General features: G+C 53.4%; 1 protein-coding gene across 1 annotated transcript; it reads right to left on the reverse strand.

Annotated features, from left to right (window-relative positions):
• Positions 1-9,069: 9,069 nt before the first annotated feature.
• Positions 9,070-23,906, reverse strand: LOC135999835 (olfactory receptor 14J1-like; the record flags this gene model as incomplete). Its single annotated transcript, XM_065653410.1, has 3 exons — positions 9,070-9,099; positions 13,953-14,045; positions 23,445-23,906. Coding segments are annotated over 3 exons (585 nt in total), but the record flags the coding sequence as incomplete, so codon positions are not given.
• Between the last annotated feature and the right edge of the window lie 2,434 nt (positions 23,907-26,340).

Here is a 26,340-nt window from a genome sequence, read left to right on the forward strand (position 1 = left end):
TCCCTCAGCCACAACTGCCAAGAAAGCATATTGGAAGAGAGATGAGACCATGTTATTGCACAAAAGCATATTTAAAAGTCGAGTTCTGTACAGGAGCACCCAGGAAAACGAGCTCTATCCTCCAACACAGAAACACAGGGGGAAGCCTCATGCTGCCCTTGAAATGTCCTGGTAAAGAAACAGTTTTGGAAAATAGTCTGTTCCTCTGCTCACTTTGCTGAAAGTGCAACAAAGGCACACTCTGACCTCTGTGCCTTGGGCAACTTTCAATTCACTCGGGAGTCTTGAACTGGATCATCCCCCAGCTTGTCAGGGCTGGAGGGTGCCCAGCAGACCCCAGACAGGACGGGGAAAGCCCCCAGTGCAGCGGGTGAGGAACTTGCTTCAGACGGGCAGGAAAGGTCCCCGTCCCACAGCACGGCTGCCTCCTGCCCGCCCAGCTGCCTCTCGCTGCCCGTGCCCTGGAGCAGGACCTGGGTTCTCTCTGCCCACAGAGGCTGTGCTGGGGCCGGCTCCCAGCTCGGAGCAGCCCTGGCATTCGGGCAGCATCATGACCACCACCCGTGGGACCCCCCCTGCCAGCGTGTGGGGAAACGTGATCCTGGTGTCGAGCAGGGAGCGCTCGCTGGCCCCCGCCCTGCCCAGACAATCAGGGCCCCTCACTCACCCATCTCCAGTTGCTGGGCCATGCACAGCTCCTGGGGCTCCACTGGAGATCTGCTCTCCTGGGGAGCCCTGTCCTCCTCCAGGGCCACCCTGGGGGTGCTGAGATGTTTCTCTTCCATCTTGTGGGTCCAAGCAAAGAGCTCTAGGTGGGGAAGGGGGAAGCTTTGGCAAAATGCCAGAGGTCTGCCGGGGGCAGCCGGGAAAGACTTGGGATGCACTCGAGGAGTCTTCAGCACAAGTCTGCCGGGGGCAGAGCGGAGTCTGCCAGAGGCAGCTAGAGTTAGGATATGGCTGGACTCGATGATCTTTAGGGTCGCTTCCAACCAAAAAGATTCACTAATTCACTGAAAGACGTGGGCTACGCTCGGGGGCTCTCGCCAGCTCCGTGCTCCTGCCCTGTCCTGTCGCCGTCCTGTCGGACAGTGCGGGCTGGGGCCACAGCTGCGCTGAGCACACGCAGGGCAGTGGGTGTCACAATGTGAGGTCACAAAGGGCCCCACTGTGACCCTGCGCCTGGGCAGGGAGGGGCAGGGTGTCCCTTTGGGAGGCACAGGGTCAGCTCAGCGCCGGGCACCTGGGTGCTAAATTTGAATCCCAGTTTCTAAAAGTTCCACCACCCATTGCTCTGAGCATAGTCTCTAACAGTCTGTTGCACCGCTCCATTTTCCTGGAGGCTGGTGCATGACGGGGATGTGACAGAGCCACTCACTGCCCTACTCCTTGGCCCAAGTGTCTATGAGGATGTTCCAGAAATGAGTCCCATTGTTTGGGTCAGTTCTCTCTGGGCTCCTGTGTCACCACACGACTTGCTTCTCAAGGCCCTGGACAGTGTTGCGGGCAGTGCCGTGGGGCACGGCGCATGTTTCCAGCCATCCGGTGGTGGCTTCCACCATTGTAAGCACAGAGCTCTTGCCGTGGCGGGTTTATGGCAGCATGATATAGTCAATTTGCCAGGCCTCCCCATATTACACTTCAGTCATCACCCCCCATACCACACAGGCCCTGACCGCTTTGCTTGCTTGATCATAGCCGATCTTTCACAATGGTGAATAACCTGTGCAACAGCGTCCATGGTCGAGTCCACCCCTCGATCACGAGCCCATCTATATGTTATATCCCTTCCTTGATGACCTGAGGCACTGTGGGCCCAATAGGCCATCAATAATTCACCTTCATCTTGCCAGTGCAAATCTACCTCAGACACTTTAATCTCAGCAGCTCGATCCCCCAGCTGGTTGTTCGGATCAGGTTCTTCAGTGACCGACTCTCGGGCACATGAGCTTCTACGTGGCGCACTCTCACAGGCAGGTTCTCCAGCCGGGCAGCGATATCTCGCCAGGATTCAGCAGCCCCGATGGGTTGGGCTCTGCGCTGCCAGCGGCTCCGCTTCCATTGCTGTAACCAGCGCCACGGGGCATTTCCCACCATCCACGAGGCAGAGCAGAGATGAAGCTTCTTAGACGCGGGGGCCCCCTCAGCCCCTGTCAGGATGGCGGGTGCTGGGTCTGGTGGGGCCTCTGCCCCACAGCGGGGGCTGTGGCCCAGGGGACAGCAGGGGCCACGACGGTCGCACGCGGTCGGCGGTGGCGGCGAGAAGCCGGATGGCCCATGGCTGAGTTCCAGTGGCACGGCCCGGGATACTGACTGTGTGAGCGGGTGGTGCCACGGAGACGCGGGGTCTGGAACATGGGGGTGGCCGAGGGGACGGGAGGGACGGGGAGGGCGGCAGAGAGGAAGGGGCCCCGGGGCTGGGCCGGGGCTGCTCGAGCTCGGGCAGGCCTGACGGGCGCCATGTCAGAGCTCGGCCTGGCCGCCCGTGGAGCCGCCTCCTGCTCACATCACTCTTCGCCGCCATTGGTCGGGAGGGCTGTCAGTCTCCCGGCCTGAGCTGATGCTGCCTGGGATTGGCTGCCTGGGCTGTCACTCTGCCCTGGTTTGGGGCCCACCCTGCCCTGAGGCGCTGTTTTCTCTGATTGGCTGTCTGGGATGTCCCCTGGCTCAACCCATGAAATGAGTGGTCAGACCACTTGTCAATCATCCATATGCTGTACTCCCGCCAGCTGTGATTGGTGCAGCCAGCACGGCCCGCCCCTGAATCCTGCCCAGCTCAGTCAGCTTTTGCCACCTTTCCTGCAGGCCTCAAAGCTGGATTGGCTGGTTACATATCAATCACATGACTTGCCCCGCCTCCTCAAATGCCATTGGCTGTCCTGGGTCCACTGACTCCCCACCAACTTCCGGTTGGCTGTTGCCAGGCAACGAGCTCCACCCAAACATGAAACTGTGGGCCCTGATCAGAGGCCGTGGGTGATAAAAGACACGTTGGGACCCCGAACATGAGGATTTGTGCCCCAAGAAGGAGGCTCTGGGCACTCAAAAGCAGGGTCAGACCAGATTACTCAGGCCTTTATCCAAACACATCTTGGGCAATTTTTGGGGTAGAGTGAATGTGCACTCCTGGGAAACAGCTTCCAGTGCTTGACTGTCCTCAGGATTGGGAAGTTTCTCCCTTTCTATAGCACCTTCCCAAGCCCAAACATCCAGATTGTTTTACCCATCTACTTGCACACTGACACAGACCATAATATCCTTCCTTGGACACAAGAACATTGTGGGGCATGATGCTGGATGCCTTGCTGACTGCCAGGTAACAGACCACCACTGCTCTCCCCACGTCCTGCAACCCTGTCCTTTCCTCACAGAAAGCAAAGAGGATGGACAGACACAACCTGCCCTGGGTAAACCCCGTCACCTTCTCTTCCAGACACCCAGAAATGGGGTCCCAGTGGACATGTTCTGGGGCACAGCCCTTAGTTCTGTGATAAACAGGACTTGAGTCTGCTTGAGTTTCAATCAGAATCAGTCATTTTATTAACAGATATCAAAGCAAAAGGCTAGGTAATAAAAGGCAAGCAAACAGCGCTGGGTGCGCGGGGAGTCACCGCTTCCACCCACACACACACCGCTTACTTTTTCCCTTGGTCTTTTATACTTTCTTAAGTTCCCTTTTCCAAGAAGTATCCTCCTACTTTCAGTTCCCCAGATTAACGTGGCGTTGGGGTTTTTGCGCATGTCTCAGAGGTTTAGGTGGTTGCCTCTCCCCTCCTGGTGGTCCTCAGGAGGAAGGCTTCTCCTCTTCTTTAGCGTCCTTTTCTTTGCACTTTATTCGGTGCATGCGTAAAGTGGGTTTTCTTTAAGCAAGTCGTTAGCACTACCTAACGGCAATATCCTTTTCTTTACATTAGTCCTTAGTCCTACCTAACCACAATATCCAATGTCCTTGCTCCATGCCTTATTTGGTTAAAGTCACCAGTGGCCACCCAGTGTCTTTGTTTCTCCTTTACCTGTTCCTGCAGTAGTAACAGCTCATTAGGGGATCCTTGAATTGCCTTACAGGTCTAGACCGAGTTTTGATCTGGACTGTTGCTGTGCTTGGAGGCTGCTGTCCTTGAAGACCAGATGAACTAACTTCTGCCACCCTGCCTTGGCAGTTTATTCCGTCTGTGTCACAGCTCTGTCTGCAACACTGGCAGCTCCAGCTCAGCCAGTCAGGTCCCTGGCTGAGGACATTGCCTCCCATCTGGGCTGAACCACCCCAGCTGTGGCACCAGCCCAGCTCTGACCTGCCCCAAGGAAACCTGCTACCAAGTGTCCAAGAGCCCATGTGTGCAAAGGCTTTGCTTCAGAGCACAGACATGACATGGCCAAAGGTTGCTAGATGTCTCTCTAGCCCTAGGAGTATAAAACCAGAATAAAATGCCTAAATTCCTTCAACTGAAGATATTCCTCGCCCAGCTTGGAGAAATTAGATCCTTTGCTGTAACATTCCTGGTGTCCTGTCTAATGATGGGACAAGAAAAGATGATTCTCATACCAGTTTATTTTTTAATCCAAAGAACACAATGCTGGAAAGAGGTGTCTCTGCAGAAGAGAGAAAATCAACATTACTGATTACTTCATTTCGTTTCCAAGAACGTGCCTCTAGAGCCCCAGGAACACCACAAGGGAGCCCAGAGGGGCCAGAGAAAGGGACATCATGGGCTGCTCCTGTTCTGCTGAGCTGGGCTGAGCTCCTGGGACAGAGGGAGCTCATGGCAAGCGGCAGCGCTGCAGAGAGACAGCTCTGCCCAGGAGCAGCTCCTCTGCAAAGTGCAGCAGGGCTGAGGGCTCTGCCTGCAGCACCGAGGGGACAGGAGCCAGGCACAGAGAGGGGAAACACAGTCTGGAGTGGGAGGACAGATGAGAGCTCACTTGGAGAAAAATCTTCTCAGATATTAAGCCTGTGGTTGCAGGGCATGCATCTGCAAATCTTGGTAGGATCTCAGAAAGCTCTCACATCGCAGAGACTGCAAGAGATGTAAGTACAACTCTCAGAGATTGTCTGATCAGAGGAGGAGGATGTGCTGCAGAGCAGGGATTGCCTTCTGCACTGTCAGAATGACAAGACATGAATGCTGCGTTCTCCCAAGGATGGCTGTGGGGTGTAAATGCAAATCTGCAGTCAGGGGTGCCCAGGGCTGTCCTGCAGAGCAGGGTCCCTGCACCCCAGGGCTGTGCCGGGGCAGGGACTCTGCCGCCTGCCAGGGTCAGCGCTCAGCCTGCCCGGGGAGATCCCAGCAACACTGAGGGGAGAAGCTGTGGGGGGAAGGAGCGAACCCTGGCAGGGCAGGGTCCTTCTGCTGCTGCGTTCTCCATGGGTAAGGGCTGCTCACAGCTCCAGCTCACTTCAGACTACTTCCAATTGGACATTTCAAGGAGAAGATCTATACAGGTATTACTATAAAGAGAAGGAGCTTTCCTGAGTCTGTGCTTTACGTTTCCTATTCCAAGACTGGGGGGAGGGAGAGGGGTGTAGGAAAGGATAAATGCAAAAGGAGTTCTCAAGTTTTAACAAGTCTCTGAGACTCCTGAGCTGCAGCTCTGAGTGATCAGCACATCTGCCAGAAGCCTCAGAACATCCCTTCAGCCACTCCTCTGTCCATGGACAGCAGCAGCATCACATCTGCTGAACCCATCAGCCTTAGGCTGACCTGTCCTTTTTTCCAACCTGCAAACCTCTGCTCTCAGCAGTGCCTGGTGGCTTTTCAAGGTAACACGGCAGTGTGATCAGCCTCCATCTCAGCAAGGTGCCAGCCCAGGGCAGCTGGAGCAAGACAGAGGGACAGAGCAGCTGCTCTCACTCTGCACTGACCCACAGGCATTCTCTTGCCTTGCAGGACTAGCTGTGTTCTCCCTGAGTGCAGCAGAAATTCTGAAGGTTTCTGACACCCAAGAACACTCTCCAGGGGAGTTGCAGGATTGGACTAGATGATCTTTCGAGGTCCCTTCCAATCCCAAACATTCTGTGATTCTGTGAAGCTTTAAAAAAACCAAACATTTCAAATTTCATTTTACCGTCCTGTTTCATTCTCGGTGATAGTGCAGATGCTGACAGGCCCTTCTTCACCAGCAGCAGTTTCAGGTGACAACTTTGAACCCCAGGACTGGCCCCTGCCCCCCGTTCCCATGACCCCTGCTGCAGAGCAGGGCTGACTCCTGGGCAGCCAGCGGGCACAGGCCCTGCTCCTCATGGCACCTCCAGCCAGCACCACCCAGGGCTCAGCCACGGAGCTGAAGGAAGGTCTGGAAAAGGACAAGGGGTGTGGAGCAGGGGAGGGTGTGTGAGAAATGCTTTGATTTTGCTCAGAGAAGTCTCCCTTAACGTGTTACTTTCATTACCTCCTCTGACAGTGTCCATGCCCAGAGCCAGGAAATGTCCAACAGCAGCTCCATCACCCAGTTCCTCCTCCTGGCGTTCACAGACACACGGGAGCTGCAGCTCTTGCACTTCTGGCTCTTCCTGGGCATCTACCTGGCTGCCCTCCTGGGCAACGGCCTCATCATCACCACCATAGCCTGTGACCAGCACCTCCACACCCCCATGTACTTCTTCCTGCTCAACCTCGCCCTCCTCGACCTGGGCTCCATCTCCACCACTGTCCCCAAGTCCATGGCCAACTCTCTGTGGGACACCAGGGCCATCTCTTACACAGGATGTGTTGCACAGCTATTCTTGTTTGTCTTTTCCATTTCAACAGAGTATTTTCTTCTCACGGTCATGGCCTATGATCGCTACATTGCCATCTGCAAACCCCTGCACTACGGGACCCTCCTGGGCAGCAGAGCTTGTGGCCACATGGCAGCAGCTGCCTGGGCCACTGGGTTCCTCAATTCTCTGCTGAACACGGCCAATACATTTTCACTGCCACTGTGCAAGGGCAATGCCCTGGACCAGTTCTTCTGTGAAATCCCCCAGATCCTCAAGCTCTCCTGCTCACGGTCCTACCTCAGGGAAGCTGGGCTTCTTGCACTTGGTATATTAGTAGTATTTGTGTGTTTTGTTTTCATTGTGCTGTCCTATGTGCAGATCTTCAGGGCCGTGCTGAGGATCCCCTCTGAGCAGGGACAGCACAAAGCCTTTTCCACGTGCCTCCCTCACCTGGCCGTGGTCTCCCTGTTTGTCAGCACTGGTGCATTTGCCTACCTGAAGCCCCCCTCCATCTCCTCCCCTTCACTGGATCTGGTGGTGTCCGTTCTGTACTCTTTGGTGCCTCCAGCAGTGAACCCCCTCATCTACAGCATGAGGAACCAGGAGCTCAAGGGTGCTGTGTGGAAACAGATGACTGGATTTCTTCTGAAGCTATAAAGTGTCTCTGTCTTCTTCTACATAAGAGTTATAGTCTAACTCATTGCAGGTTCATCCTGTCTGCAGTACTTTTTTCTCTAGTTGTATTTATTGTGATAATGTTGTAATTCCCTTTGCAATTCACTGCCTGCTTTTCCTTTCTCACTGAGTGGCTGTGTCAATGCGGAATGGTGCTCTCTGTGTATAAGAAAAATAAAGAGCCCTTCAGCAAATACTTTTCTGCTGACATCCTAACTCCAAGGCCTTTTTGGAGCTACGGGGATAGTTCCTGTGTGTATGGGTGGAGGGGAAAAGATTCCAGCCTGGCAGCACTGCCAGGGAGCACCAGCACTTGGCCTTCCAGAGCTGTTCTCGTTCCACTCCCACACTCTCCTTCTCATCCCTTGTGTTGGTGCAAGGCCTGAGTGCTCTGGCAGCCTGGTCACCGTCCTGCTGTGTGTGAGTCCTGTGAGCGCAGGCAGGGACAGGCAATGGGCACTTGTGGGACAGAGCTGGCCTCAGAGCAGCCTTTCCAGATGGCAAGGTGATCTCCTCAGGGCAGGGCCTGAAGGTTTATGTCTGCCTACAAAGTTTCTCTCAAGAACATTCCCATTACAGTGGCTGACAGATTGGAAAAGCTAAAAACTGTAGGCCTGCAGGGCTGGGCACACAGCAGTGTCCTCTCACAGCCAGGCCTCCTGCCAGAGACCTGCAGGACCAGCAGAGCAGGGTCTGGGCTGTGCCCCTGTGCACTGGACACCCTGAGGAGGGAGCCTCAGGTCAATTGTCATGGACTTGCCCCTCACAACCACCATTTCCAGCCCTGGGCTGTCACAACAGCTTGGAAAATTTGTTCACGAACGAGGAGGTCAGCAGTCCATGTTTGCCTTGTACAGAGGAGAGTACAGCATCCACATCATGTACGTGAGCAGAAATGCCATCAGCTATTCTTTGGGGTTCCATGAATGCCTCTGAGAGAGACAGTGTCTCAAGGTCACCTCATGTCCTTCCCTCGGCCTTGCACACCCACATCCCACGGTCCCAGAAAGAGCCCTGAGCCGTGTGTGAGGGACAGGATCCCCCTCCCCATTGCCTGGAGGTCATGGCTTCTCCTTTCTGCTTCAGAAAGCAAACCAAGGGGTTTCTGCGCATGAGAGCCACCTGCACAGGGCCTCAGCCTACCTGTCATCACAGCCTCCAATTATCTGCTCTAACGAGTCTCTGGGGAGGCTTTGTCAGGAACAGCCCTCAGTGGGGCCCATTAATGCTTCAAGGAACTTTGGGGTTTGCTTTTGCCTTTGGCTCCTTGAGAGCTTTGTTGAATCTCTTCTCAGTACCTGAGGTTTATGGTCTCAGCCTCAAATACACCATGGGCTCATTAAAATGCCCCAAGCCCTGACAAGCCATGTCTTTTCCATCATTTTCTGCAAGTATTGAAGAATTATAGAGCTAATTAGAGAGGTTTCAGGGGGCAGGTAAAGAGGATATTTAGGATGAGTACTGCAAACAAGTGAGAGAAGAATGGGATCCCATGGATACTGGTGCAGAGTGTCTCCTGAGGAGGTTGGACAGGTGGGAAAAGCAGTCCATTGAGGCCAGACACGGGATGGCCACCCTTGCTCCTCAGCTCTCCAACCTCCCTGTTTTGCTCATTGGCCCCCTGGCAGTTACATTACTTTTCTTTATATCAGATTCTCCACTCAAGTTTGCACCTGATTGTTACAGCTTGTCTCCATGAATTACTGCATGCTTTCCTTAGAGATCTGGATCTAAATAGGCACAAAGAGGCTTTTTTAATTGGCAAAAAGCAAAAAAGATAATGAGAAAGAAAACACAACACAACATAATGAAGAATAAAATATACTCTATCGTTAGTTTAAGCAACTTCCAGTGAGGTCGATCACCACAACTGAAGAGTTGCCTACAGGGAGTATGAGAGCAATGGCTGAAAGACAATTCAGCTTTACCTGCCTGAAGCTCAAACCATGGAGAGAGGTGAGAGGGATCTGAATGAGCAAAGAGTGAGAGGAGAAGAACCTCTGGAGAACAGTGGAAAGTGCAAATGTCCAGATATGCTTCTGAAGAGACGACTGCAGACATGGTGGGTTGAATAAGGACAGGTAGAAACACCTGGATGTTCAGGGGGATTAAATACATACTCTCATAGGCAGAGTTCTGGAAATACAAGCACAGGGTAACTACAATATTTCTTCTCCTGCAATTCATACATATTGTAAAAAAACATATTTTCGCAGGACAGAAATTCATGGACATTTTATTTAAAACATTGAATCATTTCAGCTGATGAGTAAGTTGTGGTTTTGTATTGTTTTTTTGTTTGTTTTTTGAAGAACTGAGAGCAGTTCTCATGTTTTCAGGCAGAGCTCCATGGTCTGACCATAAGCCCCCAGTGCAAACCTCCAGAGCCTCCAGGGTACCTGAGGTATCTGCCTGGGACTGGCAGTTATCACACAAGACTGATAGAGCCCTGTTGCTTCCATCATGTACATCTGGTCTTCAACACTTGTACGCTTAATTAGATAAGTTTCAAGGGTGTAGTGAAGGAGGAAGGTACAGAAAGAGCACTTAGAAGAAGTGATAGGAGAATTCTCCCATTGATACTGCTGCAGAGTGTCCCCTGAGGAGGTGTGGACAGGAAGGAGCAGCAGTCTGCCTGAGGTCCATCACTGTATGGAGAACCTGCTCCTCACCTCCCCAACCCCGCCATGTCTCTCTGTACTCTTGACTGTGCTAGTAGGAAAATATTCATCCATATGACACATGTAAGGTTTAGATCCCTCCCAGAGATCTCCTCATCTCCCCAGTTAGCCCAGAAAGAGACAAACACACACACACACAAGTGGGTCTGGGATGGACTATTCTTGAGCTCGAACATCACAGAATCAAAGAATATCTCGAGTTAGAAGATCCCCATAAGGATCAATGAGTCCAGCTCCCCGCTGCTCGCACAACCACATAACACTAAACCACAAGACAAAGAGCATCGTCCAGACACTCCTTGACCTCTGACAGGCTGGGAGCCGTGACCACTTCCCTGGGGAGCCTGTTCCAGTGACCGACCACCCTCCAGTGAAGAACTTCCTCCTAATGTCCAGTCTGAACACCCCCTGATGCAGCCTCATTCCATTTCCACCTGTCCTGTTCTCACTGGTCACCCGAGACAGGACATCGGCCCCTCACCTCTGCTGCCTCTCTGAGGAAGGTGCAGACTGTGATGGGGGCTGTCCTGCTTTTCGTTAAAACAAGACTAATTCTCTTTTAGTGAATTTTCCTTTCAGCTTAAGCTCTTCTAAGTAACTGCATATTTCTGCAGTTGGATGCATGTTTTTCAAACACGATCTGCTCCAGAGCTGACAACGGCCAATATTGACAGTTTTACTGAGCTAACAGTAGGGCTGGTATGCAGAAAAGGCCTAGGACTAGATCTTATTGCTATAGCAGCCAACATCACTGGTGAATCTCTTATGTCCCATAAGTGAGGGGGTTGTACTTGCAGGGCGGGTTGGACAGAACGAGTGACGCCAATTGAAAACCAAGTTGTTCCATGCCATCCACGTCATGCACAGTTTAATGCTGGGAGATCACAAGGGTGTCAGGCTCTTGGTCCATGGCCGGCATCTCAAGAGGAGCCTGCCCGTTCTCCTGCCTGCAACCCTGATCCTGGTTCCAGTCCTTGCATCCCTGAATCCAGTTCCTGTCTACTGCCGAGTCCAGTCAAGGACTTCCTGATGTCTTCCCTGCAGCCTCTGCTGTGACACCAGCCCCTGTGGCAGCATTTTGGCTACTCTGGGAAATACAATATTGGTTTTGTATATTTTGCCTTATTTGTCTCATTATTAGTATTACGAGGAAAGTTTTAATTTTTGTCTTGTTTTGTTTTATAAATCTATCCAAATTGTAAGTCTTTCTCCCTTTTCCTCCTTTTCCCTTTCCTTAGTGAGGAAGGGAGTGTGGTCAAGAGAGAACATCAGCCACACTTTATTGTTGCCACTGTGCTCGGCGCTGGTGAGGCCGCAGCTTGAATCCTGTGTTCAGTTTTGGGCCCCTCATCAGAAGAAGGACATTGAGGCACTAGAGACAGTGCAGAGGAGGCGACAAAGCTGCTGAGGGGCCGGAGCACAAGTGTGATGAGGAGCGGCTGAGGGAAGTGGTGGGTTCAGCCTGGAGAACAGGAGGCTGAGGGGAGACCTGATCGCTGTCTACAACTGCCTGAAAGGAGGTTGGAGCATGGAGGGTGTTGGTCTCTTCTCCCAAGGAGCAAGTGAGAGGACAAGAGGAAATGGCCTCAAGTTGTGCCAGGGGAGGTTTAGACTGGAGGTCATTAGGGACATGGGTTAGTGCTAGAGTTGGGTTATGTTTGGACTCCATGAACCTGAGGCTCTCTTCCAACCAAAGCGATCCTATGATTCTATGGAGAGATGATCTGAAGGCAGGCTGGCAGCAGACCCTGAGGCTGTGCCGGGGGTGGCCACATCTGGCTCCTCCCAGCAGGATTTTGGGAAGTCCCTTCCCAGCTGTGAGCGCCAGGCCAAGGGCACAGGGCAGAAACAGCCCCCACCCCTGAGGGCCCTGGCCCCCAACTGGCCTCTGTCCCCAAACTACTCAAACTTCTAAACAGGCTCTCCCTCTACCTGAATTATCTTCAGTTTTAAGAAAATGCCAAACAAACGTGTCCTTCTGGATGAGGATGGAGCAGGTTCAGGTCCAGGGCTGCTGCAGGAGCAGGTGTCCCCAGCACAGACAGGCTGGGGGCACCTGTCGACCTCGGCACCCCTGGGCCCCACCATGGCCCAGTTCAGCAGCCCTGGGCCCGAGGGCTCAGCCCAGGGACAGCCCCACAACCAGGGTCAGAGCGGTTCCTGCTGCTGCCCCGAGGGTCACCAGCCCCAGTCAGCCCTGGGCCAGAGTGCAGGTGTCTGAGCTGGGCTGAGGTGGAAGGGGCTGGAAAACAGCTCATCGGGAGGAGGCTATGGAAGAAGGTGCAGCGTGTGTGTGGCAGCGGGGATGAACTGACACCCTCAGTTTGGTATCTGGATCAGTGCTGGGCTTGCACATGGACTAAGCCCCAGCTCAGAGCACAAATTGCTCTTGCCTGCCCTGGGTGCCAAGCGCTGTTGCTGCTCTCTCCTCCCTGGAGTTACTCGAGGAAATGACTGCCCTGCCTGCTCCTGCCTTGGGGTTGGGAAACTTGGGGTCAAAAGGAAAGACAGACTCATGTGGTTATGGGATCTCTGAAGTGTCCTGAGTTTGCTTTGCTAATCACTCTGTAATGGTTCCTGAGCTATTAATTCGATTATAGGCACAGAGAGGCAAATGAGGCATGAACCAACTTTCCATTTAAGGTGTCCTTCTTAAAAAAAACACACTTCCATTTTCACATTGGCAACACACTGAAAGATGGACACTGAAGCAGCATCTGCCTCTTGTGAAAACAGGTAACAACGGATGGTTGCATTGATCCTTAGTTGCTTCCTGCACAGGAAAACTGTCCATTAATTTAATCTTTGGTGTACAGGCAGGGCCTTGCTGATGTTCCTGTGGAGGCAGCAAGCATGTGGATGTCAGGCTTTCTGCAGATTTGTGACTGAGTTTTCCTGTTTTCCCTAATAAGGAAAATCTTGCTGTGGACTCCTGAAGTCTCCCATAAGCTGATGGGTTCAGAGAAGGACGGGGAGCTGCAGTTAGCTCAGGGAGGACCAGTCAGCATCACAGGCAAAGCAGACTGGAACTCGACTTGGTGAACATTAATGGAATTTATTGGTAGATGAAACCAGCACCTCTCCCCCGTCTTTGGGCGGATCACCATGCACCCTGAACCGATACAGGCAGGTGTGCTCTGGGTGGCCCCAGTTGCTCAGCACTTGCAGCTGGATGTAATTCACGACCCCAGGGAGCTCGTTCTGAAATGACAAGAAGAAATGAGTTGCCTTTTACTCTCTGGTACATGACCACTGACAGAAGTGCCGCAGCGACGGCCTCGTTCAACAGCTTCCTTCCAGCTGCCCCGCGAGGGCTTTGGACCTGTCGTGGGCAAGATGTTCTTATCCTGCTCTACCTCGTTGGGCCATGAGAACTAGTAAAGGAAGAAGCAGCACCCAGATGCCTCAGCAAATACAATGGAAAGTTCTCGCCTGCTTTGGGGCACAGGCTTCCACAGTCAGAAGACCCAGTGGTGGTGTCAGGAAAATAGCTCATTGCCTTCTCTAGAAAGCCAAGGAAACAGAATGGCCTCCCTGTCACTGCTCACTGCCAGCACCAACAGAATCCTCAGGAAGCCCAGTATTTCTGGTCTTTAACTGGCAGACCAGCAGTCGTGCATCCTACGGGATGTGGCCTCTTGTGTGCACTTGGGGTCCAGACAGTCAAGCTGATTGTAGTTTCAACTGTGGCGCTTCTAAGTGCTGAAGTTTAAAGCCAAAATGAAAGAGAAGAAGAGCGGCAGTCCAGCCATGTGCCACCAGGAAGTTAAATCAGAAGAAAGGCCAGCGTGGCACACGTTCAAGGACAGGGCTGCCTGTAGCCCTTTGGCAGGGAAGCCTCTCCCCATCCAGCCGCATTTCTCCTCCTCTCCTACAGTTCTCCCCCCTCTTTGTCCCCATACCTTCAGCTGGAAGGTCTGACTGGGATTCAGTGGTGCCAGGAAGGTGAACTGTCCCAGGAATGTTGCCTGCTCATCGTGTTCTTCCTTGAAGCCCTACAGAAGGACAGGGGTGGAGAAAACAAGAGCATCTGGTGCACCATGGCAAGACTGAACTTCAGTTCGGGGTTATTTCAGCTACGTAGTCCAAGGACCATGAGCACAAGGAAAAGATGAGAAGCTGCAGGTGGGCAGCACGGCACACTTGCCTACTCAACGAGTCCAAGCTGCCGGTCAGAAAAGGAGCAGACGCTCCCAGTGAGAGGGAGGTAACCTGAGGATCACAAATCCCACTGGCATTGGAAGCCAACAGGGTCTAGGACCATGCACTGTCCAGCTCCTTTTCCCTATGGCTCCTGGAGTAGCCTCTTGCCCCAGAAGCTTCCTTTCGAGTGGTCCATTGAATAAAAGAGGAATACGATGGGAAGGGAGCGACTCCAAGGAGCCTGTTTCTTCTGAGAGCCAGGAGGAACCTTCAGGCTACTCCACTCTTAGACCCATCTTCACCCCCTGCTTAGAAATGCTGTGCAACCCCCTGCTCCCCACTCCAGAGAAATCACTTACGTAGACAGCAAAGTCCTTTGGAGCTCCGGAGATACTTTCTCCATGGAACGCTGTCCCCGACACATCGTCCATGCTGACTGCTCTGGGAATGACTGGCTCAGACAGCTTGATGAAGACCTGTCCTTGACTTCCTGGGAAGGGCCAGCAGCTTCCAGGATGATTTTCTGGCTGAACAAAGAAGAAGAAACTACATTGACATGGAGAAGGTTGCCCTGGCCCTCTCCCAGAGCTCTGCAGGCACCTCTGCCCTTCTCCTTCTGTGCCGCGCTGACAGTTTGCACAGCGACTGGGCAGACACAGACTGCAGGAGCAGCCTGGCCTGGTAGAAGCTCCCACGGAGAACCTGGGGCACTCTGGGACAGGAAATACTCAGCAGGGAGACACAGGAGGAGAGCAGGTCCATGCGAGAAGGAGGCAGGAGAAGAAGCTTCGAGGAGCAAAGACGGGGGGAAAGGCAACTCTAGAGCAGCGTGTGTGGTTCATTCTCTGACCTCTGTTTTACTGCTTCTTGGTGCTCCTACCTCAAGAACAAGCTCAGGGGACCTCATGTAATCCATCACCGGCATGGAGTACAGGAAGACTTTGGCTTTGTCATTCCGGAGGGATGGAGAAGTCCTTGAATGAATGACAGCAGCCCCTGGAAATTCAAACATGAGCAGAATCATCAGGCAGTGTTGGGAGCAATATTGCACTGTTGACTTGAAAAAGCTTCTCAGTTGTCATCCATGTCCTACAGTGTGTTCCCCTCTTTCTTACGGGAATGACCCCTCTAGAACACACAGCAGGGAGTCCTGGGGCTGTGCAAAAAGACAAGAACGTGAACCAGGCTTTCTGTGCTTCCCATGGGGTCTGGCCCATTACAGGCTCTGTCAGTGGGGGCACTTGTAGGGCACAAGGTGACCCTTGACTTCTCGCCCCTTCTCTCCTACCCCTGGGCACGTTCCAATGCCCATCTTGTCAATCTGGACAGGAAGCGCTTTGGAACTGGTTTGTTTGTACAGTGTCACGGTACCTGCTGATTTCAGGGCGTAATCAGGCATCGGGACCTGCATTTCTTCCAGCTTCTCCAGGGCTTCATTGATGATCTCCTGAACCGCCTGGGAAGGAACACAAAGGATAGCGCCTGTTGGAAGGAAAAGGAAGGGGGCAAGCAGCTCCCCTGCAAGGCCAGCCAAGGTGCATGGAGACAAGGCCCATATCAGATGGAAGGAACACCCAAATTGCCTGGAAGCCTCCCAGGTTTGCTCTGCTGTGCTTGACGGGATCAGAAAGGGGGGGCTGCTCACTCCAGTGCTCTGAATGCTGGAGCTGCGGGAAGGGGCTTTTCCCATGGAGAGGCCTCAGGCCAGGCAGCACAGACAGACAAGGAAGCGTGGCCATGACAGCACTTGTTCCAGTAGCGCCAGCCTGTTGGCTGTGACAGGGAATGGAGTAGGATACGTGCCGGAGGGAGGATAAAACCCCTGAGGAGATCCTTCTGCCTTGTGCCCTTACCCGTCCGGTAAAGCCTGGGAGCCTTCCCTGCTTCACGCCTTCATGGAGAGCCCGCTCAGCCACATCCTTTGCGCTCCAGCGCAGATTGTAAAGCTGTTCCTGGAGCTTACGTAGCTGGTCTGGCAGGGATTGGGTTTCGATCAGGTCTCCAAATTCCGCTGCAGTGCTCCAGAGCGATAAGGCGCCGAGTCGTCCCACATGGAAAACACCTGTCAGACACACACCAGAGCTTAGAACTTGGTCTAAGGCTGCGTTGTGCCTCAGGCTGCCCTCTCCCCTTTCTGTGTCTCTCCCCAGTGCCATTGTTGTCTCTCCTCTTATTGTCTTTGACAGTGGCCATCATGGCGTATGGGCTCCACGAGAGATGGATGTTCCCTGCCCTGGACTGTGCTCCTTGTCCTGCAAAAGATTTTCATCCCCCTGGGGCAGGAGAGCTCAGCCACGGCCTCTCCCTCGGCTGAAGAGAACTGGCTTAGCCCTCCTGGGGAAGGCAAGTCACCCCTTCCTCACCCCTACACCCGTCCTGCTGGAGCAGGGACTGGCACAGCTCTGTCAGGGACTTTCTGCTCTCAGCTGAGCTCCTCTGCTCACAGCGGGGGAAGCAGACCAGGGCAGGATGGAGCCCCAAGTACATTCTAAAGCACCGTCCTCAGGTCGGAGCACTGCAGAGACTCACCGAGAGAGAACAGGCTGAGAAGCAGCACCAGGATTGTTGCCTTCACTGCCTTCATCTTCCTGCAGAGCAACAAGGAAGAAAAGGATGGTGAAGCTGGCGGTTCCCGTGCAGATCAGCAGCAGACTGGAGAGCAGCAGCAGGGACTACAGCCCTTGAGCCTGGCGTTCCTGGCGTGTGCGTTGGCTTGGTCCTGCAGCAGCTCGAGTCACTGCTGGGGTTGTCACCAGCTGCACCAGTGGGGGATTTGTCATGGCAGCGATTGTTTCATTAGCGACAAAGGGCTCAAGATTGACTCTGGACTAAGAGCAGGAGTTGCAACAAGAGCTGTGGCCACACTTCCCGTCTGTGGGGTGGACAGGTATTCTTTGGAAATGGAAGGCACATGACGAACACTGTTTCTCCTGCCCACCACCTGATGGGAACTTGTGGTGATCCACTTCTCCGTCCTCTCAAGAGAAGGTTCAGCCTGTGCCCCTACGGCAGGCTGTATCGGGGCCACTGCTTGGGACTCCCTCCATGTGATCCAAAATAGACCTGTCCCTCATTCTGCAGAGATCAAAGGCTTTCTGGGCCTTGCCCCTGTGGTCATGAAAAGGCTGAAAGGCGGCTGCTGCCTTCCACCAGCTCCAGAGCAAGCTCTGAGGCTGCCCTTGTGTTCCTCTCCTGTCCACCCTCCACCCACCCCAGCTGATGAGGTGGAAAACACACCTGGGAAAGGGGAGGAGGATTTTTCAAACATACCCGTTCAGACTTTGAACCTTTTCTGTCTGTCTCTTGGTACCTGCTGAGGTGCAGGTAACAAGCATCTGACTCACTCACGAGTGAACCAAAAGCTCTGCGATCTCAGTTCCCTCAAGATCGAGAGTGACAAAGGCGCAGGGAGACCCCTACTTTTATACCCTGCTGTGCCGACCTCAGCGCTGATGCTGCTTTGTGACATCAGCGGCAATGAGTGATGTCACAATGGAAGAGGCTGCGCCGCGTTGGGAGGCAAAGTCCAACCAGATAGCAGCGGGTTTTGCAGTCCTCTCTGGAAGGGCAGAAATCCTGCACCATAGAAAGATTGGAAAGGTACAGGAACATGTTACTCTCAGAAAACAGACTCTGTCAACCACTCTTCCTCTTGCTTACTGAAGTTCAGATGGTGTGAGAAAAAAAAAAAACACCACAAAAAAGCAAGATTCCTGTTCTTATTTTATGGAGCCCATTATATCAGCCACTCAACATTAAGTCCAACTCCAGTCTGAACCTCAGAATAAGAAATGCCATCTTAAAATTTCCAGGAAATGGAAGGGCTTTGAAGTGGCGTGACCAGAAAACATTCATGAAAGCAGCGCCATGCAAGTCCACAGCCATGATCACAGACCACCTGCCCCGTTACCTAAGGCAATGATGTTCTCAGCTGATTTGCAGCCACTGACATCTGGAAAACGGCACAAGGTCCCTTGTTGTTTCGCGCCGAGCACGTAGGTTGACACTGGAGCTGGTAAGAAAAACATCCACAGTCAGTCTGGTTACATTGGAGGACACCAGGACAAGTTCAGTTCACATTCTTAAGGAAATACAGCAGGTCCCACCCGTCCCTGCAGACCCCGACACGGCTCCTGTGCAGGGTCCCGAGGAGCAGTGAGCGCAGAACAAGAAACCTTCCTTCAAAAGAAGGTCCCCAGCCGGCTCTTTCCCCAAGCTGCACAGAGCAGCAGCTGAGAACAACCTCTGCCACAACTACACCCGGCTCTGCCGTCTGCAGGAGGAGACCAGCTCCTAAATGATCCCCAGCCCTACAGACACAGATCTTCCCCAGGGCAGTGCGCAGCAAATACCAGAGCACAGCGACACCTGGTCATTCAGTTGGAGCTGCTGGGGAGAAGGACAGAGGACTAGAAAGAGACAAATCAGACAGGAGAGAAGATAGAGGAGCCCAGAGAGAAAGAAACACACAGGGAAAAGGCTGGAGAGATGGAGAGATCAAGAGAAATAGGGACGAGGAGCCGTGACAAGAGAGGGAGGAAGAAAAGGAGGGTGGAGGAGCAGGACAGAGGGACAAGGGGATGGGAAGGAGAAGAAGGAAAGTTGGGTAGAGAAAGACAGGGACAGGGAGGGGGATGTACAGATGGAGAAAAGGAAGGAGAGAGAGCAGAACAAAGGGACTGAGAAAGAAAGGGAAGGTCAGATGGGGATGAAGAGACTGACAAAGGGAGAAAACCCACAGTGAGCTGGAGGAAGAGGAAAGGAGGGCTGAGAAGCAGCAAAGAGGAAGAGACAAAGAGTAAAAGGCAGAGCCAGCTGGACAGGGGTCGATTGCCAGAAGCAATGGGACAGGCAGCGGGGCAAGAATAAAGAGAGGAAAGATGGGGACAGGCAGCAGGACAGAGGGACAGTGAGAGGATAAAAGGGGCAGGGAACAGGATATACATGGAGAAACAATCAGCAGGAACAGGGAGAAAGACAGAAGAGAAAAAAAGAGATGAAGAGGGACATGGGACAGGGAGACAAACAGAGAAGGAAAGGGAGCAGGACAAGGATGGTCAGAGAAACACAAAGACAGGGAGCAGGACAGGGCAACACAGACAGAGAAAAAAGGGCCAGAGAGGCAGCACGAAGGGAAAGACAAAAAGAAGAGACAGGCAGCAGGGCACAGATAGAGGTAAAAAGGCCTGGGCTGGGCAGCAGGGCAGAGATGGAGACCAAAAAGCAGCTTTGGGCTGCAGGACAGAGATGGAGTGAGAAATGAAAGTGACAGGGAGCAGCAGAGAGTGACAGAGAGAGTGGAAAAACTACAGAGGGAGCAGGACAGCAAAACAGAGCGGGGGACAGACAGGGAGAAGGGCAGAGAAACAGAGAGGGAATGAGAGGGGCAGGGAGCAGGACAGAGAGCTGGAGCAGGAAGGGAAAATGAGATGGGCAGCAGAACAAAGGGAAGGAGAGACAAAGACAGGGGCAGGGAGCAGGACAAAGGGGTGGAAGAAGAAAAAGTAGTAATGGTTCAGGACTGAGATGAAAAAACAAACTAAAAATACACCGGGACTGGGATGGAGTGACAGAGAAAGGGCAAAGGAACAGGGGGCGGGACAGCACTGAAGGAATAAACAACTGTGGTGGGCAGTGGGACAGAGAGATGGAGAGAGGAAAAACAGAGCAAGAGAGAGAGGAAAGAAGGGGCAGCAGCTGGACAGGGGGATACGGTGAGAAAAGATGGGACCGGGAACAGAACAGAAAGGAAAGAAAAAAAAGGACAAAAAGACAGCAAGAGGGGAAAATGCACAATCAAGCAATCAGGTCAAGAAGCCGACACCGGGGGGGCAGCAGCTGGGGAGAAACCGGGGACACCAGAGACCCTGATGAAGACTCTCGAGTACCAAGGATGGACTTCAGCAAAGTTATGGCGGGGTTATGGAAATAATTTATGTTTGATGCATTAACTAAGCAGGAGAAACAAATGAATATGCAAGAGGTGTATGTAAGAAATACCAAGAAATGTGAATCACACACACGCTCGATCAGAGCAGCAATCTTCCGAGTGTCCGGCGCTGTAACAAAAGTGCTGCTTTTACCACTTTCCAAACCGTGTTAAAGAACCTTTTTGCCGACTTTTCGGTACCATTTCCCCCCGCCCAGGAGAACAAGGCCAGAGCAGCCCACGCACACCTGAGCCAGATGCAGCAACAACATCCCCAGGGCCCCAGTTGCAGGAAAAAGGGCCCCAGGGCTGGGCCGGGGGCTGCTCAGCCTTGGGGCAGCTCCACGGGCGCCACGGCAAAGCTCAGCCTGGCCGCCCGCAGAGCCGCCGCCTCCTCAGCCTGGGCTGCGCCGCCATTGGGCGGGAGGGCTGTCAGTCTCCTCCCCTGAGGTGATCCTGGATCTGATTGGCTGCCTTAGGGGTCACTCCCCCCACAGTGCCCGCCCTGCCCTGAGGTAATGTTTCCTGTGATTGGCCAGCTGGGATTTCTCGTTTCCCCCCCTACCAAGTGATGGGTCAGACCACTTGTCAATCACCCATGTGCTGCACTCCCACCAGCTGTGATTGGTGCAGCCAGCACGGCCCGCCCCTGAACGCTGCCCAGCTCGGTCAGCTCTCGCCACCTTTCCTGCAGGCCTCAAAGCTGGATTGGCTGGTTACCTATCAATCACATGACTTGCCCCGCCTCCTCAAATGCCATTGGCTGTCCTGGGTCCCCTGACTCCCCAGAGACTTCCGGTTGGTTGTTGCCAGGCAACGAGCTCCACCCAAACATGAAACTGTGGGCCCTGATCAGAGGCCATGGGTGATAAAAGACACGTTGGGACCCCGAACATGAGGATTTGGGCCCCAAGAAGGAGGCTCTGGGCACTCAAAAGGACGGGCAGATGCTGCAGGTGGCGCTTTGGGCCCTGAACACGAGGGGACCCTCTTGGTTCCCACCCGAGCTGGGTTTGGTGCCCGTGACCCCACGGAACAGACACCTGTGCTGTCCGGAGTGGCCGCGGAACAGACGGAGCCCAAAGCCACGGACTCCATGAGCTCAACGGGGAGTTGTGACATTTTATGGACGTTTCACAGGGCGGCCCATGGGCTGAGGGCAACTGTGTGTGTGTGACATCAAAGGGTGGGCAGGGGAGCGGTGGTTGGTGAGGACGTATTGGATCGTGTGGGACCTGAGCCTGACGCCCATGGGGTGGAACAAGGGCTGGAGAAAGGACCGTCGTGTTGAACCCCAGCCGGTAACTGAGCCCCACGCAGCTGTTTGCTCACTTCCCGCAGCGGGACAGGGGAGAGAACCGGAAGGGAAACAGTAGAGAACACTCGTGCGTTGAATTAAAAACAGTTTAAAATTGGAATTAACAAAAAAATAGATGAAAAATTTAAAAATGAAATTAAAAAATTGAAATGAAAATATGTAGTAGTAAAAATTACACCTGTGATAATGAAGAAGAAAATACCAAATAGAAAGCTAAAAAAGCCATAGAATCATTTCTTGAGGTGGAAGGACCCACAGGATCATCAGGTCCAGCTCCTGTCCCTGCACAGGACACCCCACAGTTCACACCGTGTGTCTGAGAACGTTGTCCAGTCTCTTCTTGAACACTGTCAGGTTGGGGCCGTGACACCTCCCTGGGGAGCCTGTTCCAGAGTCCAGCACCTCTGGGTGAAGAACCTTTTCCTCATGTCCAACTGACCCTCCCCCAGCACATCTTCCTGCCATTCCCTCAGGTTCTGTCATTGGTCACTAAGGAGAAGAGTTCTGTTCCTGCCCCTCCAGCTCCTCTTGTGAGGAAGATGTAGACCGCCAAGAGATCTCAGTCTCCTCCAGGCTGAACAAACCCAGTGACTTCAGCTGCTCCTCATATGCCGTCCCCTCCAAACCCTTCCCCAGCTTCGTAGCCTCTTCTGGACACTCTCCAGCAGCTTTATCTCCTGTTTATCCTGTGTCCCCAGCCCTGCACACAGTGAATGCTCCAGGTGAGGCCGCCCCAGCGCAGAGCAGAGCGGGACAATCCCCTCCCTGCCCCGCTGGCCGTGCTGTGCTGGATGCACCAGGACACGGGTCCCTCTTGGCTCCAGGGACACTGGTGGCTCATGTTCAACTTGCCGTTGACCAGAACCTCCAGATCCCTCTCCGCAGAGCTGCTCTCCAGCATCTCGTCCTCTAGTCTGTCTGTACAGCCAGGGTTGCAGTGTCCCAGGTGCAAAATGGTACCCCCAGAATACCTGACAGCATTTGTGCCTACTTGGGTTCATCTCGCCTCATGTACATGACATTCATTCTCACATCTCATTTGTACAATGCAAAGATGGACTTCTGACCTACTCATTCAGTGTCTTTCCATGGAGGGAGAAAGAACCTCTCTGAGCTGGGGTGAGAGGCCAGTGCTGGAGATGGAGGTTGTGAGGGATTGGTCCATGATGATTGGGGCAGATTGCATTGGGGGTCCAGTGCACAGGGACAGAGCCCAGACCCTGCTCTGCTGGTCCTGCAGGTCTCTGGCAGGAGGCCTGGCTGTGAGAGGACACTGCTGTGTGCCCAGCCCTGCACACACACACTGTTCAGCTGTGCCCTGGTGTTTTGATCTTCAGGCCACATTCTCAGAAGGTTTCTGAGAAAAAGTTTGAATGAAGACCTAAGCCTTTCACCTTTCTTTCTGGAAAGGCTGTTCTGAGGCCAGCTCTGTCACAGCAGTGCCCATTGCCTGTCCCTGCCTGCGCTCACAGGACTCACACACAGCAGGACGGTGACCAGGCTGCCAGAGCACTCAGGCCTTGCACCAACACAAGGGATGAGAAGGAGAGTGTGGGAGTGGAACGAGAACAGCTCTGGAAGGCCAAGCGCTGCTGCTCCCTGGCAGGGCTGCCAGGCTGGACTCTTTTCCCCTCCACCCATGCACAGGAACTGTCCCTGCAGCTCCAAACACAACTTGGTGAAAGGATCTCAGTAAAAACTAGAGTCTGTGAGGCCTTTTAATTTGTTTAAACACAGATACAGCAAAGCTGCTCATTTACACAGCCCCTCAGTAAACAAAGAAGAGAGTGAATTGGAAAGGGGATGACAATATTATCAAGTGAAAAACCACAAGCGGCAACATAAAATACAGAAAACGGGCTGGGCTTGCAACAATGTACACTGTAACTGTTATGCAGAAGATGATGGGCAGTTTACTGCTTCAGAAAATAATCCAGTCATCAGTTTCCTCAGGGCATCCTTGAGCTCCTGGTTCCTCACGCTGTAGATGAGGGGGTTCACTGCTGGAGGCACCAAAGAGTACAGAACAGACACCACCAGATCCAGGGATGGGGAAAAGATGGAGGGGGGCTTCAGGTAGGCAAATATGGCAGTGCTGACAAACAGGGAGACCACGGCCAGGTGAGGGAGGCAGGTAGAAAAGGCTTTGTGCCATCCCTGCTCAGAGGGGATCCTCAGCACGGCCCTGAAGATCTGAACATAGGACAGCACAATGAAAATGAAACACACAGAAAGTAAACAGGCACTAAAGACAATAAGCCCAAATTCCCAGAGGTTGGAGCGAGAGCAGGAGAGCTTGAGGATCTGGGGGATTTCACAGAAGAACTGGTCCAGGGCATTGCCCTTGCACAGTGGCAGTGAAAATGTATTGGCCGTGTGCAGCACAGAATAGAGAAACCCAGTGGCCCAGGCAGCTGCTGCCATGTGGGCACAAGCTCTGCTGCCCAGGAGGGTCCCGTAGTGCAGGGGTTTGCAGATGGCAACGTAGCGGTCATAGGCCATGACCGTGAGAAGAAAATATTCTGCTTTAGCACAGAAAAGAAAAAAAAAGAGCTGGGCAGCACATCCTGTATATGAAATGGTGCTGGTGTCCCAGAGGGAATTGGCCAAGAACTTGGGGAGAATGGTGGAGATGGAGCCCAGGTCAAGAAGGGCGAGGTTGAGCAAGAAGAAGTACATGGGGGTGTGGAGGTGCTGGTCACAGGCTATGGTTGTGATGATGAGGCCGTTGCCCAGGAGGGCAGCCAGGTAGATGCCCAGGAAGAGCCAGAAGTGCAAGAGCTGCAGGTCCCGTGTGTCTGAGAATGCCAGGAGGAGGAACTGAGTGATGGAGCTTCCATTGGACATTTGCTTTCTCTTACATGGGGCTCTGTCACAGGAGGAAAGACCATGACAAGTTAGGTGAGACTTGTTCAAATACAATGAAAAGCTTTTTGCATAGAGTCTCCACCTGTCACAGACACAGACCCTTTTCTTTTTCCAGGGTATATACCTTCATCTCCATGGCCAGAGCCTTGTTTGATGCAATGAAGAGCAAGTCCTCTGCCCATGGGCTCTTGATAAATCAATCCAACCCTGGAGAACCGAGTAGGGGCAGGGATCGGTCCTGGCGTTCAGCTTTCTCAGATGAAACCACTGCCAATGCAGAATGGCCTGTCAGCATCTGCAGTGTCAGTGCTATGGAATGGGAGGTGGCAAGGCAGTTTAAGAGTTCTATGTTTTTTACATCTGCCCCCCAACTCCCCTGGGGAGTGTTCTTGGGTGACAGAAACCTTCAGCACTTCTGCTGCGAGACCTGCATGACCAGAGGGCACCTGAAGGTTTTGTACAGAGTGAGGGGAGCTGCTCTGTCCCTCTGTCACCTTTCTGAGAGGGAGTCTGATCACACTCCCGTGTTACCCTGAAAATCCACCAGGCACTGCAGAGAGCAGAGGGATCCACCTCTGACCACAACGTGTCACCCTTTCCCAATGTGTCAGCACCCCACATTTAGCCTAGGACACACACGGCTCATTTCACAAACCCAACAGCATTTTCTCTGTCACAGCATGTCTGTGTTTCTTCATGGCACTTTCAGATAACACAAGGATGCTGTATGACAGGTTTGCATCCTGGAGGGATGATCACAGCTTTGATTGAAAACCTCAAGGAGACAGCCAAGGGTCCTAATGATGGCATTTAATTGGGGGAGACTCAGCTCATTCCCCAGCCCCACAGACTGCATTGCCCACAGCCCCACAGGGCAGAGGAAAGCTGGGACACGTGTTCCCATGGACACACCTGCAGGAAAGGACCCACAAGATCAGGCTGTGACTGCAGCTGAAACTCCCATCCCCAGAGAGCCTGACAGCAAGAACCAGATCACAACAGCAGTGACCCAGAGCAGTGGAGCAAGAAGGAAACTGCGGTGAGGGTGGGTGTGAGAGAGGCCAGGGCAGAGGCAGCCGGGCACTCAGACAGCGTCACCCTTCCCCAGCTGTGCAGCCACCTCCCACACACCAGCATTGCCGGGCAGCTGCTCTCAGCCCCTGTGCTCTGCAGAGGGAACTGGAGCTCTGGCTGCACAGGAGCTGGTTCATGCCTTGGAGCCCCCGGCCCTGAGGGCAGAGGCTTTGCTGGGTGGGAGAGGAGGTGAGGGGGCTGCTCACAGGAGGGATCTGCATTGGAGGGCTTCGTACAGAGTTTCCCACATTCTCCCTCCTACAACATTTCTGTTTTCATTTTCCTCCCCTTCCCAGATCATATCTTTGCTGCAGGGAGATTTTCCTCCTGGGAGGTGTTTCCCTGTCCATGTCTTTTCCCTGTCAGCACTCACAGACCATCCCACCCTCTGTGCCCTCACTCGGGCCCTGCAGATCCTCCCTGTTTGCAGGGCACTGCCTGGGGGCATCTTCCTGTTTGCTGCACGGAAAACAGGACAGGTCAGCCTCAGGCTGGTGGGTTCAGCAGATGTGATGCTGCTGCTGTCCATAGGCAGAGGAGTGGCTGAAGGGATGTTCCGAGTCTTCTGGCAGATGTGCTGATCCCTCAGAGCTGCAGTTCAGGAGTTTCAGTGACTTGTTAAAACTGGAGACCTCCTTCTGCATTTATCCTTTCCTACACCTCCCTCCCCCCAGTCTTGGAAGAGGAAACTGAAAGGACAGACTCAGGAAAGCTCGTTATATCTACAGTAATAACTCTATAGACCTTGTGCCTGAAACGTCCAATTGGAAGTAGTCTGCAGTGAGCTGGAGCTGTGAGCAGCCCTGAACCACGGAGAACCCAGCAGCAGAAGGACCCTGCCCTGCCGGGGGTCCCTCCTTCCCCCCACAGCTTCTCCCCTCAGTGCTGTTGGGATCTCCCCGGGCAGGCTGAGCGCTGACCCTGGCAGGCGGCAGAGTCCCTGCCCCAGCACAGCCCT

Source organism: Caloenas nicobarica, chromosome 30 (assembly GCF_036013445.1).
Source record: "Caloenas nicobarica isolate bCalNic1 chromosome 30, bCalNic1.hap1, whole genome shotgun sequence".
Classification (NCBI taxonomy): Eukaryota; Metazoa; Chordata; class Aves; order Columbiformes; family Columbidae; genus Caloenas; species Caloenas nicobarica.